This window comes from Harpia harpyja, chromosome 11 (assembly GCF_026419915.1).
Source record: "Harpia harpyja isolate bHarHar1 chromosome 11, bHarHar1 primary haplotype, whole genome shotgun sequence".
NCBI classification, from domain to species: Eukaryota; Metazoa; Chordata; class Aves; order Accipitriformes; family Accipitridae; genus Harpia; species Harpia harpyja.
In genome coordinates, this window is record NC_068950.1 from 35,598,292 (window position 1) to 35,619,032 (window position 20,741).

At 51.8% G+C, this 20,741-nt stretch overlaps 1 protein-coding gene across 2 annotated transcripts; it reads right to left on the reverse strand.

Annotated features, from left to right (window-relative positions):
- Window positions 1-325: 325 nt before the first annotated feature.
- Window positions 326-12,870, reverse strand: LOC128148415 (uncharacterized). 2 transcript variants are annotated; one of them, XM_052802228.1, is made up of 3 exons: window positions 12,348-12,870; window positions 11,187-11,933; window positions 326-1,061 (listed from the first exon to the last, which is right to left on the reverse strand). In XM_052802228.1, exons 2-3 carry the CDS (start codon window positions 11,662-11,664, stop codon window positions 886-888), a joined length of 654 nt encoding a protein of 217 aa, XP_052658188.1. In that variant the 5' UTR covers window positions 11,665-11,933; window positions 12,348-12,870; the 3' UTR covers window positions 326-885. The 2 variants fall into 2 exon arrangements, with proteins under 2 accessions (XP_052658188.1, XP_052658186.1); XM_052802226.1 differs by having other exon boundaries at window positions 11,187-12,239.
- Window positions 12,871-20,741: the final 7,871 nt, after the last annotated feature.

Sequence of the window (20,741 nt, forward strand, 5' to 3'; positions counted from 1 at the left end):
TCCCCACTCCATCAGTGCATACACGTGTGGCTGACCCCAGTGCAGAGCCAGCAACCCCCGTGGTGGTAGCTAGTTTGGGGGTGACAAGGGGGACAGCCACGCTGGGATGAGTCTGAGGCATGCAACCATATAGCGACTATTTTCTCCCCTGAAGAGCTGGGGTTTCCTGCAGGTGCGTCCCTGCCCTCCCCTCCAGCAACTTTCTGTCACCCCGTTGTCCCAGAGCCATGGGATGCACCTGCTGAAATGGGCTGCGAGCTGGAGCTGCAAAACTAAGGGGAGGAGTGATGGCCTGGGCAGGTCATCAATGTAGTGGGCTGGATTTGGCCCCTACCGACATTTCAGTGCCTTTCTGCAGCCCCCGTCTCACGCTGCAGCCCCAGCTCCCTGCTGCATCCTGCATCTGTCCCCAGAAATGCCAATATCCCTATTTCTTATGCAGCCTCCTTGTCTCCTTCACCCTTTTCACCACCCCATCCCCGTGCCACGGACAGCTGAATGCCAAAGGACTTCCCGGCTCCTCTCTGGCTCATTTCTCTCGCGAGCTTTGTTTGGTGGGTGTATTTTGCATTTGCTTTTTTTTTGCTATTCACAGGGAAGAAATGGAGGTCACGAACCCACGGGCAGACATCAGGGCAGGACTGATGAACCCAGGAGAAAGGGTGATGCTGCCCACCCCGGCAAGGTCCTTAGAGGTTGGCAAAACCGGGGTGAGAAGGGCTTTGCTCCATGGTGCCGGCTCTGCCTGTCCTTTCCTCTTGTTGCCTGGTCCTGCAAGGTGGTTGCTGCACTGTCCCGCTGTGCCATCCTGCTGCCCCATCCCTCCCCTCCATCCCTCCGCTCCATCCCACTGCTCCATCCCGCCTGGCCCGGACACCACGCCGGTCACGTCTGTTGCGGCAGGTGGGAGGTCTCGCCGATGGCAATGACCACGTCCTGGGGCTGGCGGTCCCTGTGCCGTGGTGCCTCGGGCATCTCGCTCATCTCATTGACGCTGTTGCTGATGCAGTTGACGTCGCTCTTGTTGCTGTTGTCATCTGGGCCGGGGCCGAAGATCCAGTCTGGAGGAGGGAAAAGCACAAAACAAGCCCCCGGTTACCGCTGGCTGTTCCCAGAGTCAAAGCTGGCTGGGAGATTGCTGCCTCCCGCTACATCCTACCCCTTGCTCTGGGTGTTCACCCCCCAGGAGGGTCCCTTGCCCGCCCCTGCCCCTTCGGCCCCCTCCCTCCCCTGGTACCAGGGTCTCTGCTCTTCCCAGCTCTCGGCTGGTTTTCAGGCTGCTGGCTGCTGAAAGCCCTCCCGACTTAGGCAAATGAAATCACCCCGCTAATCCCCCAAATGAAAAAGAAGTGTCTCCGAAAAGAAGTATGCATCTGGGCTCTCCAGCAATGGATTTCCTACAGCGGGTTTTTGCTGTCAGAAACAGAGGGGTTGATTGAATAACCACGTGACATCCAACTGGGGCTGGAGGCATGGCTGAGGACATGGTTTATCTGCCACGGGAGTGTGTCACAGCCACACCAGGGCTTCAAACCCTCCGTGGGCAGCTTTGGGGCTGTGCTTCTGGCAGGTCACTGGAGCACCAGGACGTGGCCCTGAGCTGATCCAGCCACGCTCATAACCCTGGGGGTTACTGATCCCCCTCCAAAATACAGTGGTCGCTGCTGGATGGTGGTGTGATCAAGACATCCCCTGCAGCACGAGGGGCTGCGGCTCAGTGGAGGCAAGTGGTGCTGCTTCCCAAATACCTATTTTTTAAAAAATTTGGCTGTTTGGGTGGTGAGCGGCTATGCTCAGCCATGATGGGGGGACATCAGCGATGAAGAAACCAAAGCTGGGGAAACCCAGGTGAGGGGAGAGGAGCCCTTGGGGCTGGGCAGGACCCGGTGGCAGTGGGCAGTGGAGCACCAGGACCCCTCTGCTTCAGCCCTGCTCCCAAAATAAAGCAGAGACAGCTATCAGGAGGCAGACAAAAGGACCAGCATGGTTTAGTTGTTTCTGAGGGACTCCACTATTCGCCAATGGATCGCTCTCAAGAAATAACACTTCTCTCCTTTGTGATATGGGGTATTTTCTGTCCTCATGGGGCAGTTCAGCTGCAGCTCTTTGGTGGAGGACACAGGCTGCCTGGCGGAGCCGGGCCAGAGAAATTCAATTACAGTGAGATGTTGCCTTTTTCACGGGCTGTAGAAAAATGTTTTGCAGCAAAAGCAAGGCTGAATGATGGCAAATGCCAGGGTGGGATCCCAGGTGTGAAGGGAGTGGAAGATCTAATTTCTTGGGTCACCAGTGGTGTCCAGACATTGCTGCAGGTGTGAGAAGAGAGACGGGAATGACCTGTGGTCCTCCCTGTGCTTGGCATGTGCAGTGTAGGTTGAGTTTTGGGGCTTTTTTGAAAGCCCCAAAGCTGCTGCTTCTTTTTTGAAAAAAAAAAAACCCCAAAAACCAAACCAAAACAAAAAACCCCACCACCCAAAGTTTTGTCATTTTTGCAATGCAACATCTGACTTTCTTCTCCAGCCTGAAACCATTTGGCCACACCATCCCCAAGGGCGCAGGGCATGGCTTTTGAGGTGATGCTTATGCTGTGGAGCCAGGGTGGGTGTCTACCCCTGCCATGGGGGCCAGGCAGGGAGAGGAGGGGGTTGTGTCCCACTGCCGGTGTGGGCTGGCTTGAAGTGGGTGCGGGCTCCAAGGAGGAGAGAGCTCCCACCATGCTGGGTGCAGGCAACGTGTCCAGAGAGTGACTGTTTTTTCGTGTTTTTCTTTTTTTTGTTCACCTCTATCACCATGCCAGTGGGGTCTACCAGTTTTGCGGTGGGAAGGGCAGAAGAAGAACCACCACAGTCCCCACAACTACCGTGGTGCTGGCAAGAGTGATTGGGAAACTCAGCAAAGATGTGGACCAAAGGCTTTTGGGGAGCCCTAGGTCTGCCCTGACTCCCAACCGGGGCATTTAGCTTTCACTTGCATGGTGCAGAGACCCCACCAGAGCCTAGGCTCCCCATCACAACCCTTCCCCAAGGAAATCAGCTGTGCCTGGAAGGCTCATTTAGGTATTTTTTCCTTTATAGCCTCCATTTTGCTTGGATTTACTGGATTTAGACCAAAGCCAAACACTCCACTGTGTGCTTCCCAGCCTGGCCCTGCAGCCTGGGCTGGGCCCACGCTGGCCAGACCCCCCCCTCCTGCCCCCAAGACCTCCCAGGCTCGCACCAGCCCCCACGCAGCTGCTTGGCGTGAGGAGGATCTGGAAAGCAATAACAAGATTGCCTCCTACAAATACTATTAAAGGTCTTGGCTTGCTTTCCTTGACGTCAGCCGTAAAACTCCAGTGGGAGCAGAGGCTGGTCTGGCACGGAAGAAGGGGAATAACCTGTAGAAAAAGAGGTGACAGGTCCCCAAATACACCAGGAGCCATCGGGTGAGGGTTGCTGCATGCAATGGGAAGCAAAGAGCACAGCTTTGCATGCCTGTGAGCAAGGGGAAGTGGCATTTGGTGGCCAAGTGATGAACCCGTGGCAAATGCCTGAACATTTGCAGGCAGCAGAAGCAGCAAGAGCTGGGCACGGCACCGTGGTAAAGGCAGAAACGCAGAGGATGGGTGTTTTGGGAGAGCACCGGGGGGCTCAGCAAAAGCCGTTTCCATGGGAAAAGGGCCATGGTGCATCGTCACCAAAGGGGACATGGCTGGCCAGGGTGCCCGGGGAGTGCGGCCCATGTGAGGCTGCCACAGTCTAATTCCCGGGTAAGAGCAGGCTGGATTGTACGCGCTAATCTGAACCGCTGCTTCCCTGGGAATTATTTCTGGAGCCTGCTGGATCTAATTACCCGGTAATCTGCAGGAAGATGTAATTAGGCTGTCATTAGAGGGTATTTACTGCGATGCCTTTATGATTTGACTGTGTAAGTAAGGAGTGAAGTAATTACACAATTACACGTTATTTGTGGCCATTTATGGCCTGTAACTTCAGCATGTTGCCATGTGTGGAAGAGGGGAGTGAGGCCCCGTGGAGCCGGCGGAGGATCTCCTGCCAGCAGGACCCTGAAGAAACAACCATAAAAATGTCAGCGCCCTCATTGACAGAGCTGCCGCCAGCCGGCTCTGTCCCAGCTGTGTGTGCTCCTTCTCAGCTTCTCCCTCCGGCTTCTCCCCAGCTTGCTCAGCCTGTCGGTGAGAAACTGGGGTCCCCCAGGGTCCCCCATGGGATGTCTGGGGAGGGACGAGGGGGAGGAAAGAGAGGACCTGCACATTTTTGGTCCTGATGTGACTAAACCTTGTTCTGATGTGGAAGGACCTTTGCAGGGGATGGGATGCACAACCTCACATCGTGCACAAGCATGCGTTAGAAACCTCGGATAATGAACACTGTGGGGGGTTGTAATCAGGTGATGGAGGGTGGTGAGGGGCCAGGAGCTGAGGGATGGTGGTGACTGATTGAAGTTAGCTGAAGCTTTTAGCATCATGACCGGTATTTCTCTCTTCATCCCTTACACCTGGCAGGGGGTCTGCATGGGCAACAGAAAACGGACACATTTGGCACCGAGAGGAAAATGAAATCCTCTTTTGGAGAAAAGTCCACATTCAGGTTCACATGTGCTCTAGCTAGAAAACAAGCAGAGTCAGGCTGAACCAGGGCACCCAATGGTCCTGGGGCACCCAAGGGCAGAGCTGGGGTGAGCAGGGGCCCCATGGTGCACTCCTGGGACAGTGGCACCCCTGGACCCAGGACGGTCACACTTTGGAGGTAAGGAAAAGCATTGCCTGCTCCTACCCAGCCCCTGGAAGGAGCTTGTAACACATGCCACAAAATCAGAGCACGCACACAGGCACGTATGCCTCAGATAAAAGAGAGGGACAAAGTGACTTTCTCGGCCAGGCTGGGGGAGCAGCATCTAACCCAGAGACACTTCTCCCTGCTCTCCAAGTGCTGCCGAGGCTCAGCACGCCTGCTGAGGTCTTGCAGTGCAAAAGGCGAGGTGGAAAGTGCTGAGATGGGGTGAGATCGATATGGAGCAATTGATCCAAAGCAGCTGGGGAGAGAAGATAGGGTAGACTGGGTAAATCAGGAGCTGCAGAATAGCATCTCTCCATAAATAGCAGAGTGATGTGGCACAAAGTGCCCCTGCACCTCCCTGGCTCTGCCTGAGTCTTTGACAGCATGCCTGGAAGCAGGACCCTTGGGATGCGCTGATCCAAAGGGGCAGAAAAATACCATTCTGGGCTGCCCAGATTTTGCAGTGTGTTTTACCCCTCCTCACACTGGCAGCATGAGGGACCATCCTCGCTCGGAAACCCCTTACAGCGCAGGCAGTGGGGAGCAGCCTCCTGCTGCCTGTGTACGCAGGGGCACAGGGTTGCTCTACGCTCAGTCTCATTCAGGTGGGTTGGCCAGGTCCCCTGCATTCATCGGTGACAGGGCAGGGTGTCCATGAGGCACTTCAGCCACTGGAAAAGAGATGTCCCTGACAGAAGAGCAAAGGGAGGTGGAGAAAGGGCTGAAATTTAAATGCAAGCTGGTGAGTGAGACATTCACACTCCCTGCAGAGATGGAAACAAGGAACGGAAGGGGAAACATGTTAGATGAACAAAATCATGCTCTAGTTTTACTTGCTTTAAATGGAGCTGGGTGTGAAAACAGCTGCTAAAAAAGCCCTTTTCCCAGCAGCAGGAGCAGAAGACCTCTTTGTTTGAAACAGGTCCCGACCCAGCGATCACCTCGTACTCTGCAGCAGAGCAGCACCAGCTCCAGCCAAAGCATTCCCAATGGATATGAGTTCAAGGGTATCCCTCATACATTTGCCATGATGCAGCAGTTGCAGCTGGACACTGTATCTGTCTCATTTGCAGGACAGACTCTGCTCATTCATTAGCAAAATCAGCAGATATCTCCCAGGTTTGTTCTGCTGGAAAATCTCTGTCTGCCTCTGTCAGTAGTAATTTGTTAGTAAGAAATCCCTCTTTCTCCCCAGAGTCATGTCTTTCTAAATTAACTTGCTGTCGGAGTTTGTTCTTCCTTCTTGTTTTGCAAAAATTTCATAGGTTAGTCGTGCTGTCCGAGTCAAAACTGTCCTGGACCCCGAGCAACACAAGCACACTGCTTTGCTGATGGACAGGTAAGGACACTGTCCCTCTGCAGAGCTGTCACCGGCACAAAGTGTCTGGTGGGGAAAGGGGGTGACACAGAAAAGACATTCAATTTATCACAATATTCTCTTAAAAATAGCTTCTCTGCACCAGTATAACCCTGGACGAAGCCTGGATTTGATCCCAGTCCCATCCTCAGGGCAGAGAGCGGGTCTCCGAGAGGTGATGACTCAGGTGTGGTACGTGGGAGGCAGGGATGCTCCTGGGGGTGGTTAGTTGCTCTCCACATCTTCCAGCCTTAGGCATTCGTCATAGAGGCAGAGCAAAGATGGCCAGAGGGTGCGAAGCCCTGCTCGGTCTCAGCTTGAGGAAGACCAGCACTTGCAGAGGAGTAGAAAGGCACGGTCCTTACCCCAGGGACCTGACTCAGCCCATCACCGGACCACGCAATGGCAGGAATGGAAACGCCGCTGTGGGATGGTGCATCCTCGAGGCCAGCCTCGGTCAATCCCTGGCAGCGTGTGCTGGGAGCCATCTCACTGCTCGGGCTTTGTGCTTCAAATTGTTGGTGGTGAAAGCAGCCGTCCTGCTTTTCTCAGGGCCAGATCACTGTGGCTGCTTGTCCAGCCGATAGCTGCAGCCCACAGCCACAGCGATGCCAGGGTGGATGCAGGGATGGGGCATCTGCCTGTTATTACAGTAGCTGGGAGCAGGAATTAACCTGGTGAAAGCCATCCTAAGGCAGCTGCTGCTAGACATCAGCACCCCTAAAATAGTGGCTAAGGAACCCCTAATGCACCCCCATGAACCAAAAGGGAAACTGAGGTAGGGGGGTTAGTGTCAGAGGTGGGTTAGCACCAAGGTGGGGAAACAGAAGGAAACCTGACACTGTCTCTTCCCATAACTTTGGGAGGCAAATGTATTACCCCCAAAACAGAGCCTGAAAAGAAGATCGAAGCCCTCTCTGATGGGCCTGAGATGCTATCTGCAATCCCTGCCACGGGCTGAATTATCCTAAGAGCCCTGTGGTTCTGCGTGGGAGCAATTAAAAGCAGATCCCGAATCCCTGCAGGATCACCCAGCAGCTATTTTCAGCAACGCTACATTCATGCACAGTTCTTTTGTTCAAGGAGACCATTTCCTAAAGAAGCCTGAAATGTGGCGGATGGAGATAAGGCTGAAAAATAAAAATACAGCTGGTGGGTCAAAAGGGCAAAGAAAAGAAAGACCCCGCTCCAAGAATGGCTTAGGAGTTTGAGCAGTCCCAAAGTCATCGACCAGCACAGTCCTGCTGGCATCGGCAAGCCTGTCTTGCCTTACCCCAGCTGGGCAGGAAAAGTTTCCTCAAGGTCTCCTCCGGAGATCAGCAACACAGAAGAGACCTTGGTTGAACTGGGTGACACCAGCAAAGGTCTCCCCGTCAAGCATCAGCTCCCATGCAGACCAACAGACCCTTCCGTGTGGTTCCCGTGCAGGCAGCGAGATGCTTTCCCGGGGACCACATGCGCTGCAGTCTCCATGGCAACAGCTTTGTTTCCAGTCAAACTTTTTTTTTTCCCCTTTTCTCCTTTTTTTAAATAAGGGCAATATTCAGTGAACTGCTGGGGACGGAGGAGGGAGGGCGGGCTGATTCCCAAGGATTGCAGTAATTAGGCGCTTCGTACGTTGGCGACAGGCTTGTCATTTGCCAAGCTGGTACTTCGCCGCAGCGCTGTCTCTGGCAGCTCTCCAGTGCTCCTGAGTTAAGCTGCTTTCCAAATGCTTTGACCCCATTTGTCTTAACTGGTAGCCAGGTCTGAGCTGCGCTTATGCAGGAGCCTTCCTCCTGCCTCGGGGGACTCGCATCCATCCCCAAGCAGAGATGTCTGATGAGTTTTGGGAAAGTCGCAAACATGAGACTTTGTCAGTTCAGAGCAAGCGGGAGGGACCAGAGAGAAATTAAGGTATTATGGCCAGGTGTCTCGAGCTGAAGAGGGGCTCTTTCAGAGCCCTCTTATCCATATCCAGGTGCTCTGGGGGATAAGGACAGACAGAATCCCCACCCTGGCTGAAGGGGAACTCTGCCTTCCTGCTCTCTGACAATACATCTTTCCCTCTCCTCCAATGCAACCTCCCATTTTCCACTCCTCCCTACCCCACTGGGCATCACAGCAGCATTCATCTCCCCCTGGGGATTCCTGGACAAGCTCTAATTGAATTTTTAAGAAGTGGCTGTGAGAGAGGTGTTGATGTCTCAAATACCCATTCAGATTTTGCAGGGGAAGAACTTGGCAGCATCCTCTGCCATCCCAAACCGAGCCCAGTGCCCGCTTCTCACGGTCCCTGTGAGTGCATCGGGACGGGTGATGCTTTGACTCCCCCAGCTGTGTCCTACAAGCTGTTATTGAGGAGTCCAAATCATCCCTGATGTCTCCAAGTGACTGCTTAAAGTAGCAATTAACTATTCACACTTTAATCTCCCCGAAACAGGCTCCAGCCCTTTGGCATCTTATTTCCATCTCTCTCTGTATCCTTCTAAATATGATTAGCGCAGAAACGCTGATAGCGGAGGTTGGAGCTGCTGCCGAGTATATAAATCCAGGCATTGTGTTAAGGCAGCTAATAGACCAGCTTCTTATTTACTATCCCTTGGTCCCTCTGTCCTGTCCCTGAAGTCATTTTATGCAAACTCATTCAAATGAAACCTTCTCTTTAAAGGCTGCTGCTTGGCAGTGTTAACAAACACGGTCTTGTCCGCTCTTCTCCGAGCACTGGCTCATCTTAAGCATATAAATGGTGTGAAGATGGGCCAAGAGTGCCAAATAGGACTAGCCAGAGGCAGCCTTGGGCACTGAGGGGTGCTGCTGGAGTTTAGGAAATGCCTTCTCCTCTCTGTCTGGATGGGGCAGAAGCTCACATCTGGATTTCTGATCCTAACTCGGAGAGATGTCACCTCCACCTGGGGCAGGGAGGATGCTCTGCCCTCAGCGAGGGCGTTCAACTGGGAAAGAAAGGGCTTCTTCCAAAGGGGCAGAAAGCAGGCAGACCCCAGGGCTGTCCCTGTACCTGTCCAGCCCTAGGACAGCCACAGTGCTGTGAAAGGCTGTGGAAGTCCCTTTGCAAAGGGCTTTGTGAGGGAAGGGGCTCCCCGCTGACCCCATCCCGCATGGAGGCAAAAGCAAAAGGTGCCCAAGGTCACCAGGGAGCGTTGGTGCTAAGCTGGAAATAGCACGGCAGGGGCACGGGTGCCTTCAACTACAGCTTCAGCCTCCCTCCCTGCCCGGGAGGGCACGACATTTATGCAGATTTTGGCCCTGGTTGGCAGTACCCACCCAAGGGGTGGTTTTGAGCACCCACATGCATGCTGTCCTGCATCAGGGACTCCAGCAGTCGGGGCAGGGGTGTCTGCTCTGCAGGGGCACTGCGACTGGACTGGCTCCCACCTCGGGGGGAGTTTCTAACCTGGCCTGACCTGGTCCTTTGAGCACCTCAGGGCAGGAACAGGTATATTTTTAGGTGCTGTCCCTGCTGCCTACCTTTGTTGGGAAGGCAACGCTAAATCAGATGAGCAGCAGAGCCAGGAGACGTTACAGCCCCAGCAAGCTGCTGATTAAGTGTTATATTTAACACTTTAAGACAGTATCCATTCCCTTCCAGCTGGGGCGAAGAAAGACTCCTCAGCAGCAACTCCCTGCCGTTTTCCTGGCTGAGCCTCATGTGAGACCCCAAGCCCTGCTCCCTGCCAGTCCCTGACCTTTCTTGTCCCAAATACCTCCTCCCCAAATACCCGTGTCCCAGATATGCCAGCCCCTGCCCAGTCGTGACCCCCTGCCCAAGGGACTTGGCTTGCCCTCCCATCAGCAAGGCATGGGTGCTGCCCCCCCTGCAGGCACCGGTCAAAGTTTTGGTGGATGTGTATCTCCTGCATCCCAGGAGCAGGGAAATAAAGGGGAATCGTGAATGAACACGTGGATTTTGCTCCAGGTGAGTGTGATCTCCCTCCTGCTGCAGAGATGGTGCCTGCAGGGCTTCATCCCTGGCTGGGGGGCAGGCTCCAAGCAAGGGGTGTGCAAAGAGATTTCAGTCCAACTCCCCTGCAGAGGACATTGCTCCCCAGAGCTTTCGGGGGGGGGGGGGGGTATGCACATCTGCAGGAGCCAGGAGCTTAAATCCCTCTGTGGATCCCTCCTGGCCCCCTGTCTGAGCTGGAAAACTGCCATCAGCTCCTGCAGGAGGGCCCTGTCCCCCAAAAGGACGTGGCGAGCTGGCTGTCAGGGTGTGGGGGCCAAAAGTGCTGGGGATTCAGAAAGGAATTGGTCACATTTGCACTCCCCGGCACCACCAGCCTTACAAATTATGAGGCAAACAGCAAGAGTATCACTGAGGGCTTGCCCTAAGCAGCCAAGCACCTCTGCCTGCACTTCTGCCTGCCCACAGTGGCTGCAGCCAGCAGTGTTTGTGCTCTTGTCCCCAATGACAAGGGACCTCGTTCATCAGCAACAGGATAAAACGAAAGAGCCGGGAAGCCAAACCGCATAAAAATGTGCACTCTTTGGGCTATCATTGTACAGATTTGTTGCAGAGGCTGTGATGGTTGTGCTAGGTGCTGTACAAGGGAGCCAGACTGCTGAGCTGTGTTTGCCAGGAGTTTGTGGATTCACTGGTGTCTGATAAGGGGTTAAGCTCATATGGCAGCTTTTCATTCACAACGCACTAGCGGGTTGTTATCCTGTGCTCAGGTTATCTGTTGCCATGAAACTTTTCATTTTGGAGACCTCTAATCCAAACTCAGTTGAAACTGGGCAGTGGATTTTACAAACGTTCGGCAGCACAGAATTACGCACATGCCCATTTATACACACACATACACACACGCACGAGCCTCATTTCTTTGGGAAGGGAGCTAAACCCAAGGATTTTCTCTGGGAAGCTGATCAACGTACAGCTCAGTTTGGAGACCCCAGCACATCAGATAAACTAACACTCTTGTAAATATGAACAGGTCAAGGCTTGGTCTAAAACCCACCCAAATCAAAGGAGATACGCCAGCCAGCATCCCCAGGCTTTGCACCAGGCTCTTTTTGACCACATGCACACAACGCGTGATGCCCACACTCACCTATAAAGTCGTGAATGAGGTCCTTGATGAGATGCCCGACAATGGCGTATGCCACTGCCACCACCACCAGGGCTGCCATGAGAAGGTAGAGGACGGCCTTGGGCAGAGGAATGGCGTCTCGAGGAGGGGGTTTGTATTCCTTGTAAAGCTGGTCATTGTCTGAGTACGAGTACTGGAACAAGTGGTCCAGGCCAGCTGTGAAGTTGCTGGAGTTCATGGACTGGCTGTTGGACAGGTAATTGTCCTGCTCGGGGTCCTGGAGGACACTTACCACCGAGCTGGTGGTGGCTTCCACTTGCTGTACCAAGTTCAGAGTCTTGTTAACACTGGGGAGGATCTGGGAGAGGAAAGTGCTCCAATCTTTGATGGCACTGATGTTGCAAATAATCATAATTGCAATGAAGAAAGAGATCTCCAAGCCCAAGAGATTTAAAAGGGAGAGAAAGAGGCAAAAATTGCCGTGCTTACACCAAACCATGTACTGCGAAGTGGGCAGAGATGGTCTTGCTGGGGTAGGTTTCTCATTTACAAATTCTTACATGATCCAGTAGGGATGCATCTGTGCTACGTCGGTCCTCACTCCTGGAAATGCCCGCAGCAAACCCCTATGGGCATTAAGTTCCTTGGGAAAAAGTAGGTGCTGGAATGATTTTGACCAATACCATTTTTGTTCCTCAGCTGTCTCTCCCTGATGCTACTCACTGATGAAAGCCGGAGAGACAGGATCCTGTAGGTATTCTCAGTCATCTGGAAAAGAAAGATAAATTGCCTTTCTCCAGCTTCTTTTCACAGGTGATGGTCCTTGGAGAGACAGAAATCCCCCCTTTGCCGTCCCCCGGACTCGGTCTGGGTAACAGCAGGTGCAAGGTGTGTGGTGCCGTGCCGTGACTCTCCCCGTAACGCTGCCCGAAGCGTCCGCAGAGGAGAAATGTATATTCAAAACCCACAAAGTTCAGCTGCTCCCGGTGTGCAACGGAACCGGCGGCACGCAGCTCCCGGCCGTGCCAGCCTGGCTTTCAGCAACTTCTTTTGCTGGCATTTCCCAATCGATTCCTTTAAAAACAAAATCATAGTCAGAGACGACGACCACGACAGCAGTGAGCCCAGCGCCTGGTCTCCGAAGAGCAGCCGAGACAAGGAGCGGCCGCTCTCGGGTTTTACCTTAAGGACTTTTGCAAGAGAACAGATCTGCTCGCCTGATGCTCCAGCTTGTTTTATTCAGCTCTCAGCTCCCTACGGACCTCCCTGCAAACAGCAACCGATCCAGTGCCGCTGCCTGTCGTCTGCGGGGAGCGTGTGCATGCGTGCGTGTGTGTGTACAGCCCTCCCTGTCCTTTTGCCCTCCTGTCCCTTCACCCTACAGCCCCGCTCGCTCTTCCCAGCCGCCCCGGCTGCCAGCAATGAGGAGGATTAGCGGCCGAGAGGTTGGCTCCACAACTCCCAAGCGTGCTGTGAAGCCGGCGATGCGTGGCGGGAGCGTAGGCTCAGCCTCCACCGCTGCTCCTTGGGGAGTTAATCCTTCCGATGCCAAAAGATGTGCCTTGAGCCGGCTGCTGGATCTTCCCGGAGAGGTTGAGGGGAAGGTGGGGAGCAGCCGGAGCGTGCGTGTGGGTGTGCGTGGGTACACGCGTGTGCACGGGGGCACAGCCGGCGTGTCCCAGCGGTAGCCCGGGCTCAGGCAGCGCTGAGGACGGGTCTGGTGTCCCCTCGGAGGCGACCCCCAGCTCCAGCCCGCCTGCCAGCGCTGAGCACAGCCTTTGTCTGGGAGCTGCGCCGTCGGCAGAGAGAAATCAAATCGCGGGCGCTGCTGGGAGGAGAACGAACATCATCAATCCCATCGCTGGCATCCCAGGGGAGCGATGCTCCCCACAGCCCTGCTCCCCTCCCCAGCCTCCGGCCAGCAAAGTTTTGGCATCAGCGGGATGCCTGATTTGCAGAGAGCCTGGAGGATTTGGGGCTGAGCTGCCTCACCATCTCCCCTCCCTGGCTAGCTGTCAGTGTAAACTGGTAAGAGCCAGCCTGTCCCTGGTCACCTTGATGATGGTTTTAAACTTCCCTACAAACACATCTCCTCAGCTGCCTTGGCAATGGGATTTCACTGGGGTGCTGGCTTGGTTTGAAGGCACTGGGACTTATTTAAAGAGGAGGAAGAGGAAATCTTAGAGAGGGGGAAATTGTCTTTCTATATTTGGAGGTGAAAATAAATCACAGCTCCATTTTTCACATCTACTTTTTTTTGTGCAGCTTCCCCATGTAAGAAATAGCTGTCACGAGGGCAAGGAAATCACTACATTAGGCCTGAATGCAGTCAAATGGAGCTTCTGAGAAATAATAGCAAAAGACTAACTTTTTTTTGGTGTGTGTTACCAGCCAGCAGCAATCCTGCAAGCTGCCTGGGGCTTGGAAGGGTATATAATAAAATGGGAACATCTCTCCCTTACAAAAAAATCACCAAGGCTTAGGTAGGCGATAGATTGTACAGCCCAGGAGCAAAGAAAATGTGGAGGAAAAAGCTTTTCTGCCCCCCTTGGAGTGTGCATGGTCCAGGTCACAGTGACTTCTGTCCCCCAGGATGATTTTACAGCATCCTAAGATTTCTTCTCACAAGCAACAGAGCTGTGACTAGTTACAGAAACACATCTGGACAGCTGCATGGAGATATATCCTTCAATGGGACATGTCCTGATGTCCCCCTGCCCCAGCATCGTGATGCCTGGGGTTGGAGCTGCTCTTCTGCCTCCGGAGCATGAAGCCGTGGGGATGCTTTGAGGGCCAGGGTAGGAGTCAGGAGCTAAGGGCAAACGGCTCCTCTCTCAGACTCTGAGTCCTGCCACACCAGATTTTATCCTTCCAGGAGGGAAAATGTGGCAAGAGTATTTTTTTATAAGAACTTTTCAATGCAATGTGAGTTTTGGGCTCTATGCAGGGGTGCCACAGTGCAGTCTGGCTTTGCCCCACTCCAGAGGCATGTCCTTTGGCCGGGGTCCCCAAGAGGAGAGGACAACCCCTGGGACATGCCCACTGGTCCCTGGGGACTGAAGCTGCTCTGAAGCTGTGTTTTCACCACAGCTGTTTGATGTTAGCAGTTGCCATGGCACCAGTGTATCAACCGGAGGGAAATGGAGAGCGTCTGGTCCAGGCTGAGGCAACCCTGTGGCTGGCTCTGGGTGCGACCGTCCCAGGTAGGCTCCCACCATGCTGTGCCCCTTTATTCCCAGGAGGAGATGGAGCCGAGTGATTTGGGGCAAAGTATTTGCAAAGGTGTGTGTGCGTGGGGAGATTAATCAGATGAACTGAGGGCAAAAAGGCATGCTGTGGCTCTGGAGGTCTTAAGGTCCTCATCACCTTCAAGTGCTTTAATCAGACCTGGGTTAGAGTCCCCAGGGAGTTGGGTCAGGGTCTCTGCTCCATGGGATATGGGTCAAAACACCCCAAACAGAGGAATTCATAGGTAGTGAGGACCAGCCAAATGAACAGCTGAACAGGGTTGCAGGTGGGAGACTGCTTCCCCACCTATAAAACCAGGGTGACAACAGCCCTCTCCTTCCTGCCGTACCATCAGCCAACTGTTTTTTTCTCGTTTAAAAACAAAGGCAGAATGTACTGAGACCTGGCTGACACCTTCCCTTCCCCACTTCTTCACAAGTGCCAGCCAAAGGAGCCGCGGTGCTCGGCTGTTTCTGAGCCCATGCGCCCTGCCCAGCTGGGGCTGTCAGGGATTCACTGCCTTTGGGCACCCTTGACAGCTGGGACCCCCAGAGACCTGCTCACAGAGCCTAACCAGACTGCCTGGTGGCTTGGTAGCGTGGATGCTGCTGGTCCCTGTCCTGCTCCCCGCGGCCAGGGGCTTATGGCACAGCTGGCACAGCTGGCACAGCTCCGTCTCCCACGCCTCACACCTGGCTCTCTGGGACAGGCATGGCTGTGAATCAGCACGTCGGAGGATGAAGCAAGCCATCAGTTGGCGGCTCTCTGCTTGCCTGGGGACAGCTGGTGACAGCAGCCCGGACCTCGCTCCAGCGGGACGGAGGGCAGCCCTCCTCGGTTTCCTAGACCTCCACTGAACACTTCTGGGAAGAGGCTGGAAAAGCACTTGGGGGAGCTCTGAGGTCTGCTGCAGGTGCTGAATTCATTAAAGGGGCTTAGGGTAATACCAAAAAAACCCACAAACCCTCCACCTTTTACATTTCCCTGCAGTGAAAGTAAAGTTGGCCTCTTTCATTTTCATTAACATACATATCAATTCAAAGTCACTAAATAGATGCTTAATTGTTCATTATACACTCTCTGCATCTCTCATCTGAAAGGGAGGCTTTATTTCCACGATTACAGTTTCCATCCCATTACAGAGGGAGAGAGCACGGACAAATAGAGAAGTGTGGATTTTAATAACCTTATATTTCAAACTCTCTGTTATTAAAAAAAAGTTTGCATTTGCTGTGATGGGGGAAGATTAAAAGGATTGTCATGGATTTGACTTAGGGAACATTGCTAATGATTTCAATAAATCAATATAAATAAAAATCACTATCTTCACAATTCCACCCAAGTGCCATTTGGCGGAGGGGTTGATTATGGGAGCAAAATGAATTTCAGAATTAGCTGCTTGTCCTAATGCAATTGGACAAATTAAATTTAGGGGTACACACATATCCAATGACACACATATCTCATGCAGAAGAGCGGTGTTTTGGCCCCTGGGAACAAGAACAAATAATGTTTTAGTGGGTCAAGAAAGATCTTGTCCCTCATGATGGATGTCGAGTGTTTGTTTCAGCTACTTCCCTAGTATTTTTATTTTATGGCTTACTCTCTATGTACAATCAAAGCACTACTGTTTTATTTCCATACAGGCAGGATCAAACTGACTACTGGGACATGCCTTTGCTAATGCTGGTGTCCATGCAGAGCTGAAAAACCGCTCTGACACATCATGAGCGATGCCCTGAGCAGACAGTCTGGTTTCTTATCTGTGACTGGGACAAGATCCCAGGATTTCTACAGCAGGTGAAGCCTGAGGTTGTCCTACAGCCTGGGTGCTACGCTGTGGCTGGAGATTTGACCCTGTTCCCAGCTCCACTGCTGGCTGTGTGGCCTCCTTTGCGACACATAAGGGATATGGAGGCAACAGGCTGTGGATGTGGCAACAACTGTCAGGTGCAAACTGAGCTGTAGGGGTGGAAAGCAGTGTAGGAGTTCATCACTGTGAAGCATGTCATGGCATAGGAAGGCTTTGTGTCTCGCCCTGGCCAAAAGCTATCCAGAAGTTGGCTGAGAATATAATGAGGAGGTGCAGCTCCAGCAGCAACACGTCCATCCGTACTTTTGAGGGAGACATTTGTCTGCCCAAGGGTCATTTTTCAGTCTTAAGGTTTTTTTGTGTGTCTCTTCTGCGCTGGCTGCCAACACCATACCCTGATCCCCACCAAAGATGCCACCGCACCTCTTCAGCAGAATAAGAAGCACAAAGATTTATGCCCTCATTTGGCACAAGATAAAATGGTCTTCACAGGACTTCTTCAAACCATTCAAATTTTAGCTATGCAGGGTGACATCCACATTCATATCCACATGCTAGCTCGTGAGAGCTGCACAGCTCATGTCCCAGTCTCTGCAGCCTTCCCACGGATGAGGCATGCTGAACTTCATTCATCCCTGGATGGGTCAGATGCTCTTCCCTGCCTCCTGCATGGCTGTGCCTGGCTGCTGCACTACACCCCAGAGCAGCGACTTCATTTCCAAGCGAATTCCAGACCTGTTCCAAAGTTTTGTCAGCAACCTTCCTGCACGACAAGAAGTTGTGAAATATAAGCTTATCCTGGATTTCCATTCTTGGCATTCCTCTTGCCCAGCGATTTCTGCTTGAAAAAAACAAACAAACAAGGAACAGCAGCAGTTTTTAGCAGATGAATCAGAGCGAGCTATCTTTATCTATCTATATATAAAAACACCTTTTAAAAAAATGTTTTTTTGATGCTGTATTATTCATGCTCCCAAAGCTGAAGAAGTCCAGATTATAATAATAAATGACATCATGAACATGCCATATTAAGTGCAATGCCTAGGAAGACTCTTCCCTATCTGTTGTCTCTGGTAAACAAAGTGGGGTTTTAACTCTGCATGTGGCACCATCTCTTGGGCAGCTTGGCTTATTCAATGGATTTGAGGGGCTGAAGGCATGCACAAAAATATCCAGCATGAAAAGCTTGCTTTGTGAAAGAAAGGGGAGCATCTCCCAAGTAAACAAACCCAGGCCAACAGGACTAATTGCAGTGGAGGTGAGGTGGGAAAAGTAAATTACAAGTTCTGTTTGCATCCCTAGAAAGCACTTCTTGGCCACAGAACAGGTAAAAATAGCTGAAAATTATTTGCAGGGGTTATCTATGGGTAAATCTGATACATACAGGCAAAGCAGAAGAGGAAGACTTTATCCCAACAGGCAGAAAAGTATTGTTTTTTCCATGTCCCCCTCCACTCATAGCTTCACTATGCTGAAATCCAGTGGGAAGGTTGGCATCCAACGCCTCCCAATGCTTCTCAAAGGGATCTGGAGGGAGAAGCTGTCAGTCTCTACATTTTCTATCTATCTTCTCTGCCATCTAAGCTGGATATGTGGAGCTAAAATAAAAAAGTCACCAGTCAACATTGTTTCTTTTGAGCAAAATGCAGAAGAAACTGCATGGATGCAAACCCTATCTGAGTCTTCAGAGAGTTTGAAAGGGCAGGACTGAGGGGGTCTGTCCACCTGCTAATGCCTGGGGTCCAGAAGGAAACTTTAAATGTCAACAACAGTAGAGGTAAGGTAGAGATGAAGGAATTGAGCAAGGCAAATAGGAAAACTTACCTGATTGCCTAAAATCTTGCCCCATCGCAGCTAGAGGTATAGAAATAGAGACCTCCCCAAATGCTCTTTCTCATTGCCCTACAGACACATGCATAAGAGTGTGTAGCTTTGCTGTCTGTCCCTCGCAAAGTCTTTGCGCCAGTGTTTTCTCCTCCCAGAGCAGGACCTGCTTCTAACATGGGGCCTGTAAAGTCATGCTGGTATTTCAGGCGTGGAAGAAGAGCTGAGTAGGGTTGAGCATGTGAAATGCAGGTTGAGCGTGTGAAATGCAGCTGGGTTGCCAGGCAGGTTACAAACACACTCTGTGACTCCTGATTAATCTGCCACCGCATCCAAGAGGTGATGCAATGTTCTCTCCTGCATTGCAGATTGTGCTCCAGCCGTGCCCTTTCCCCACCACCTTTCACAACCCTTACCTGCTATTTCCCAGGCACTCGTTCAGCTTGGCATCACACAGTGCATTGCATGCCTGATCCATACCTTGTTGCCTGCTTTGGTTGTAACTGTGTCTGCAGACTGCTCCCGTACTCACAGGTGGGAAACCAACCCCTGGGGTCATGTTCTGGCAGTCTCTGCCACACCAGGCATGCTCACATTAAAGGAGCTGATGTTAGAGTGGGGCTGTAACATTGGCCTGTGTTTGTCTTCTACGGGGCACCAGCAGATACAGTGTCCTGAATGAAAGTGGGTAACACTTCCCTTCCCGTGCTCCAAAGCAATGTGTGCAAATGGTGGATCACGGGTAAGAACATGAAGCTGCTATAGGTATGTGGGTGCTGGAATGGAGGAAAGATGTGGGCACAGCCCTTCTGGGCTGAAGGCTGAAATTGGATGATAGCACCTCATTTCCCCATTCAGGTCAGACAAGATCAGCCAACTCCTCGTGAACTGCAGGAGCCCTAGACTGAGTGACAGGAGCATGAAGAAGCTCCAGCCTGGACTGAGCTCTGCTGCATCTCAGCAGGGACATTGCCTTGAGCACCCTGTGGTGCTCCAGCTCTAGCGGCAACGCTTCTCTTGTCAGCAGCAGACAGTTGTGATTGGTAGTGGCAGCAAAACGCCTGATTACTTTGGGAGAGGATAAACTCAGGAGAAGAACCAACAAAAGTAAAAAATATGTATTTAACAAGTATGGAAACTGCTTTTAACCCACCTGCAACTGGAGGTGTGACTGCACCCCTTCCATCTTTTTATTTTGTGATGAAAGTGCTGCATGTTGTATTTTCCAATCTGCCTGCCTGATACTACCAAAGAGTAATTTAGCCAGGGAAATGTTCCCTTCTAGGAGTTGAAACCCCAGGAGAAGGCTGAATTAAGACTAAAGGTGACATTCATAATGAGCAGGGCATGATTTTGTTGTGTAGGTTGTTAACCACACAGAGACATAGCCCTTTGACTAAGGCACTTTACTATTATGAAGGTATTAAATGTCCACTAATGTTACATCAAATAGTCCACAACTTACCAAAGCTCTTGGCATTCAAAATGTTGATTGCATTGCATGTTCTTCTGGCTGAACCTGCTGTTCCACAGATGAAGGAGGTCTCTTATCAGTGAGGAGCTATGCAGTCAGTTCTTGTCCTTCAGTGTTGGGTTACAGCTTTTTCTAGTTAATATAACTCAAGTCTTCTTCACTGCAACTGGAGTCCACAGCTTGCTCTGTCCCATCAAGCACAGAGAGCTTTCTATTTCCTTCTTCCCTGGAGCACTCTTTGATGTTTTTGATGGACAGAGTGATCTATAGATTAGTGTGATCTATAGATTAGTGTAATCTATAGATTAGTGTAAAAATGACCTTACATGCTTTATTTCTTTTGTCAGAGAGACGAGAAAAAACTAAGCCACATTCACTAAGTCCCTGCACGTTTAGACAATTCAGGAAGAATAGGTGAGAGAGCAAGCAGCAGCCCCTCTGTTCATGGTGGTGCTGAGCTTCAGTGAAATTGCACACAGACCTTTTCTCCAGAATGGGACCCTGCTGAAGATGACCCTGGGATCTGACCAGTGAGAGAGCACAGACACTGAGATTTCTGTCTCAAAACCAGTTCTGGCTGTGGAATTATACCCCAAGGAAAGGAAGCCTGACCCTAGCAATCAGAGATCGTAGGCCTATAGTTCCCATCCTAGACTATACCTGTCTTCACTGTTACCCTATGCAACTATTGCCTCCTCATGTCAACGAAGCAAAAGTCTCCCCTTTAAATAGCTGAATGCACTCTGCTCTTCCGCACATCTCATCCTATTCCCAAACCTGCCTTCCCTGCCCCAAGGCATGCTGCACACCGACTTTCTGGCCTTAGATTTGTTTTGCTGTCGTGTTTTGCCTGCACCAGCCTCTAGGCACAGAGCAGACAAGCGGCCCTTCATCCACCACTGCTGATGATTTATAACCTTGTCAACAGCTCCAGGGCTTCCAGTCACTGTATGGGTTAATGGCTGTTACCAGAAGACTGCAGTTTTAGGCTTTCTTTAACAAGTGTCCAACATGCACCTGAAATATAAGTGGCTTTGTTTGATTATTCTTTTGTTCAGCTCAGTCCAAGGTCAAAGCCAAGAACAATACAGAGGAGCAATACTAAAATACACAAAATACTCTGCAAACTTCTGTCGTGGTTTAACCCCAGCCACCAACTAAGCACCACACAGCCGCTCACTCACTCCTCTCCCCTGCCCCTGGTGATCCCACCAGGAGAATTGAAAACAAGTAAAAA

Bases quoted from the DNA above. Each gene is read 5' to 3' on its own strand.
- LOC128148415 (XM_052802228.1), bottom strand. From the start codon at position 11,664: ATGGTTTGGTGTAAGCACGGCAATTTTTGCCTCTTTCTCTCCCTTTTA. The intron at 1,062-11,186 runs GTGAGTGTGGGC...TCCCTCCTCCAG, and splicing joins CCTCATTCACGACTTTATAG to ACTGGATCTTCGGCCCCGGC.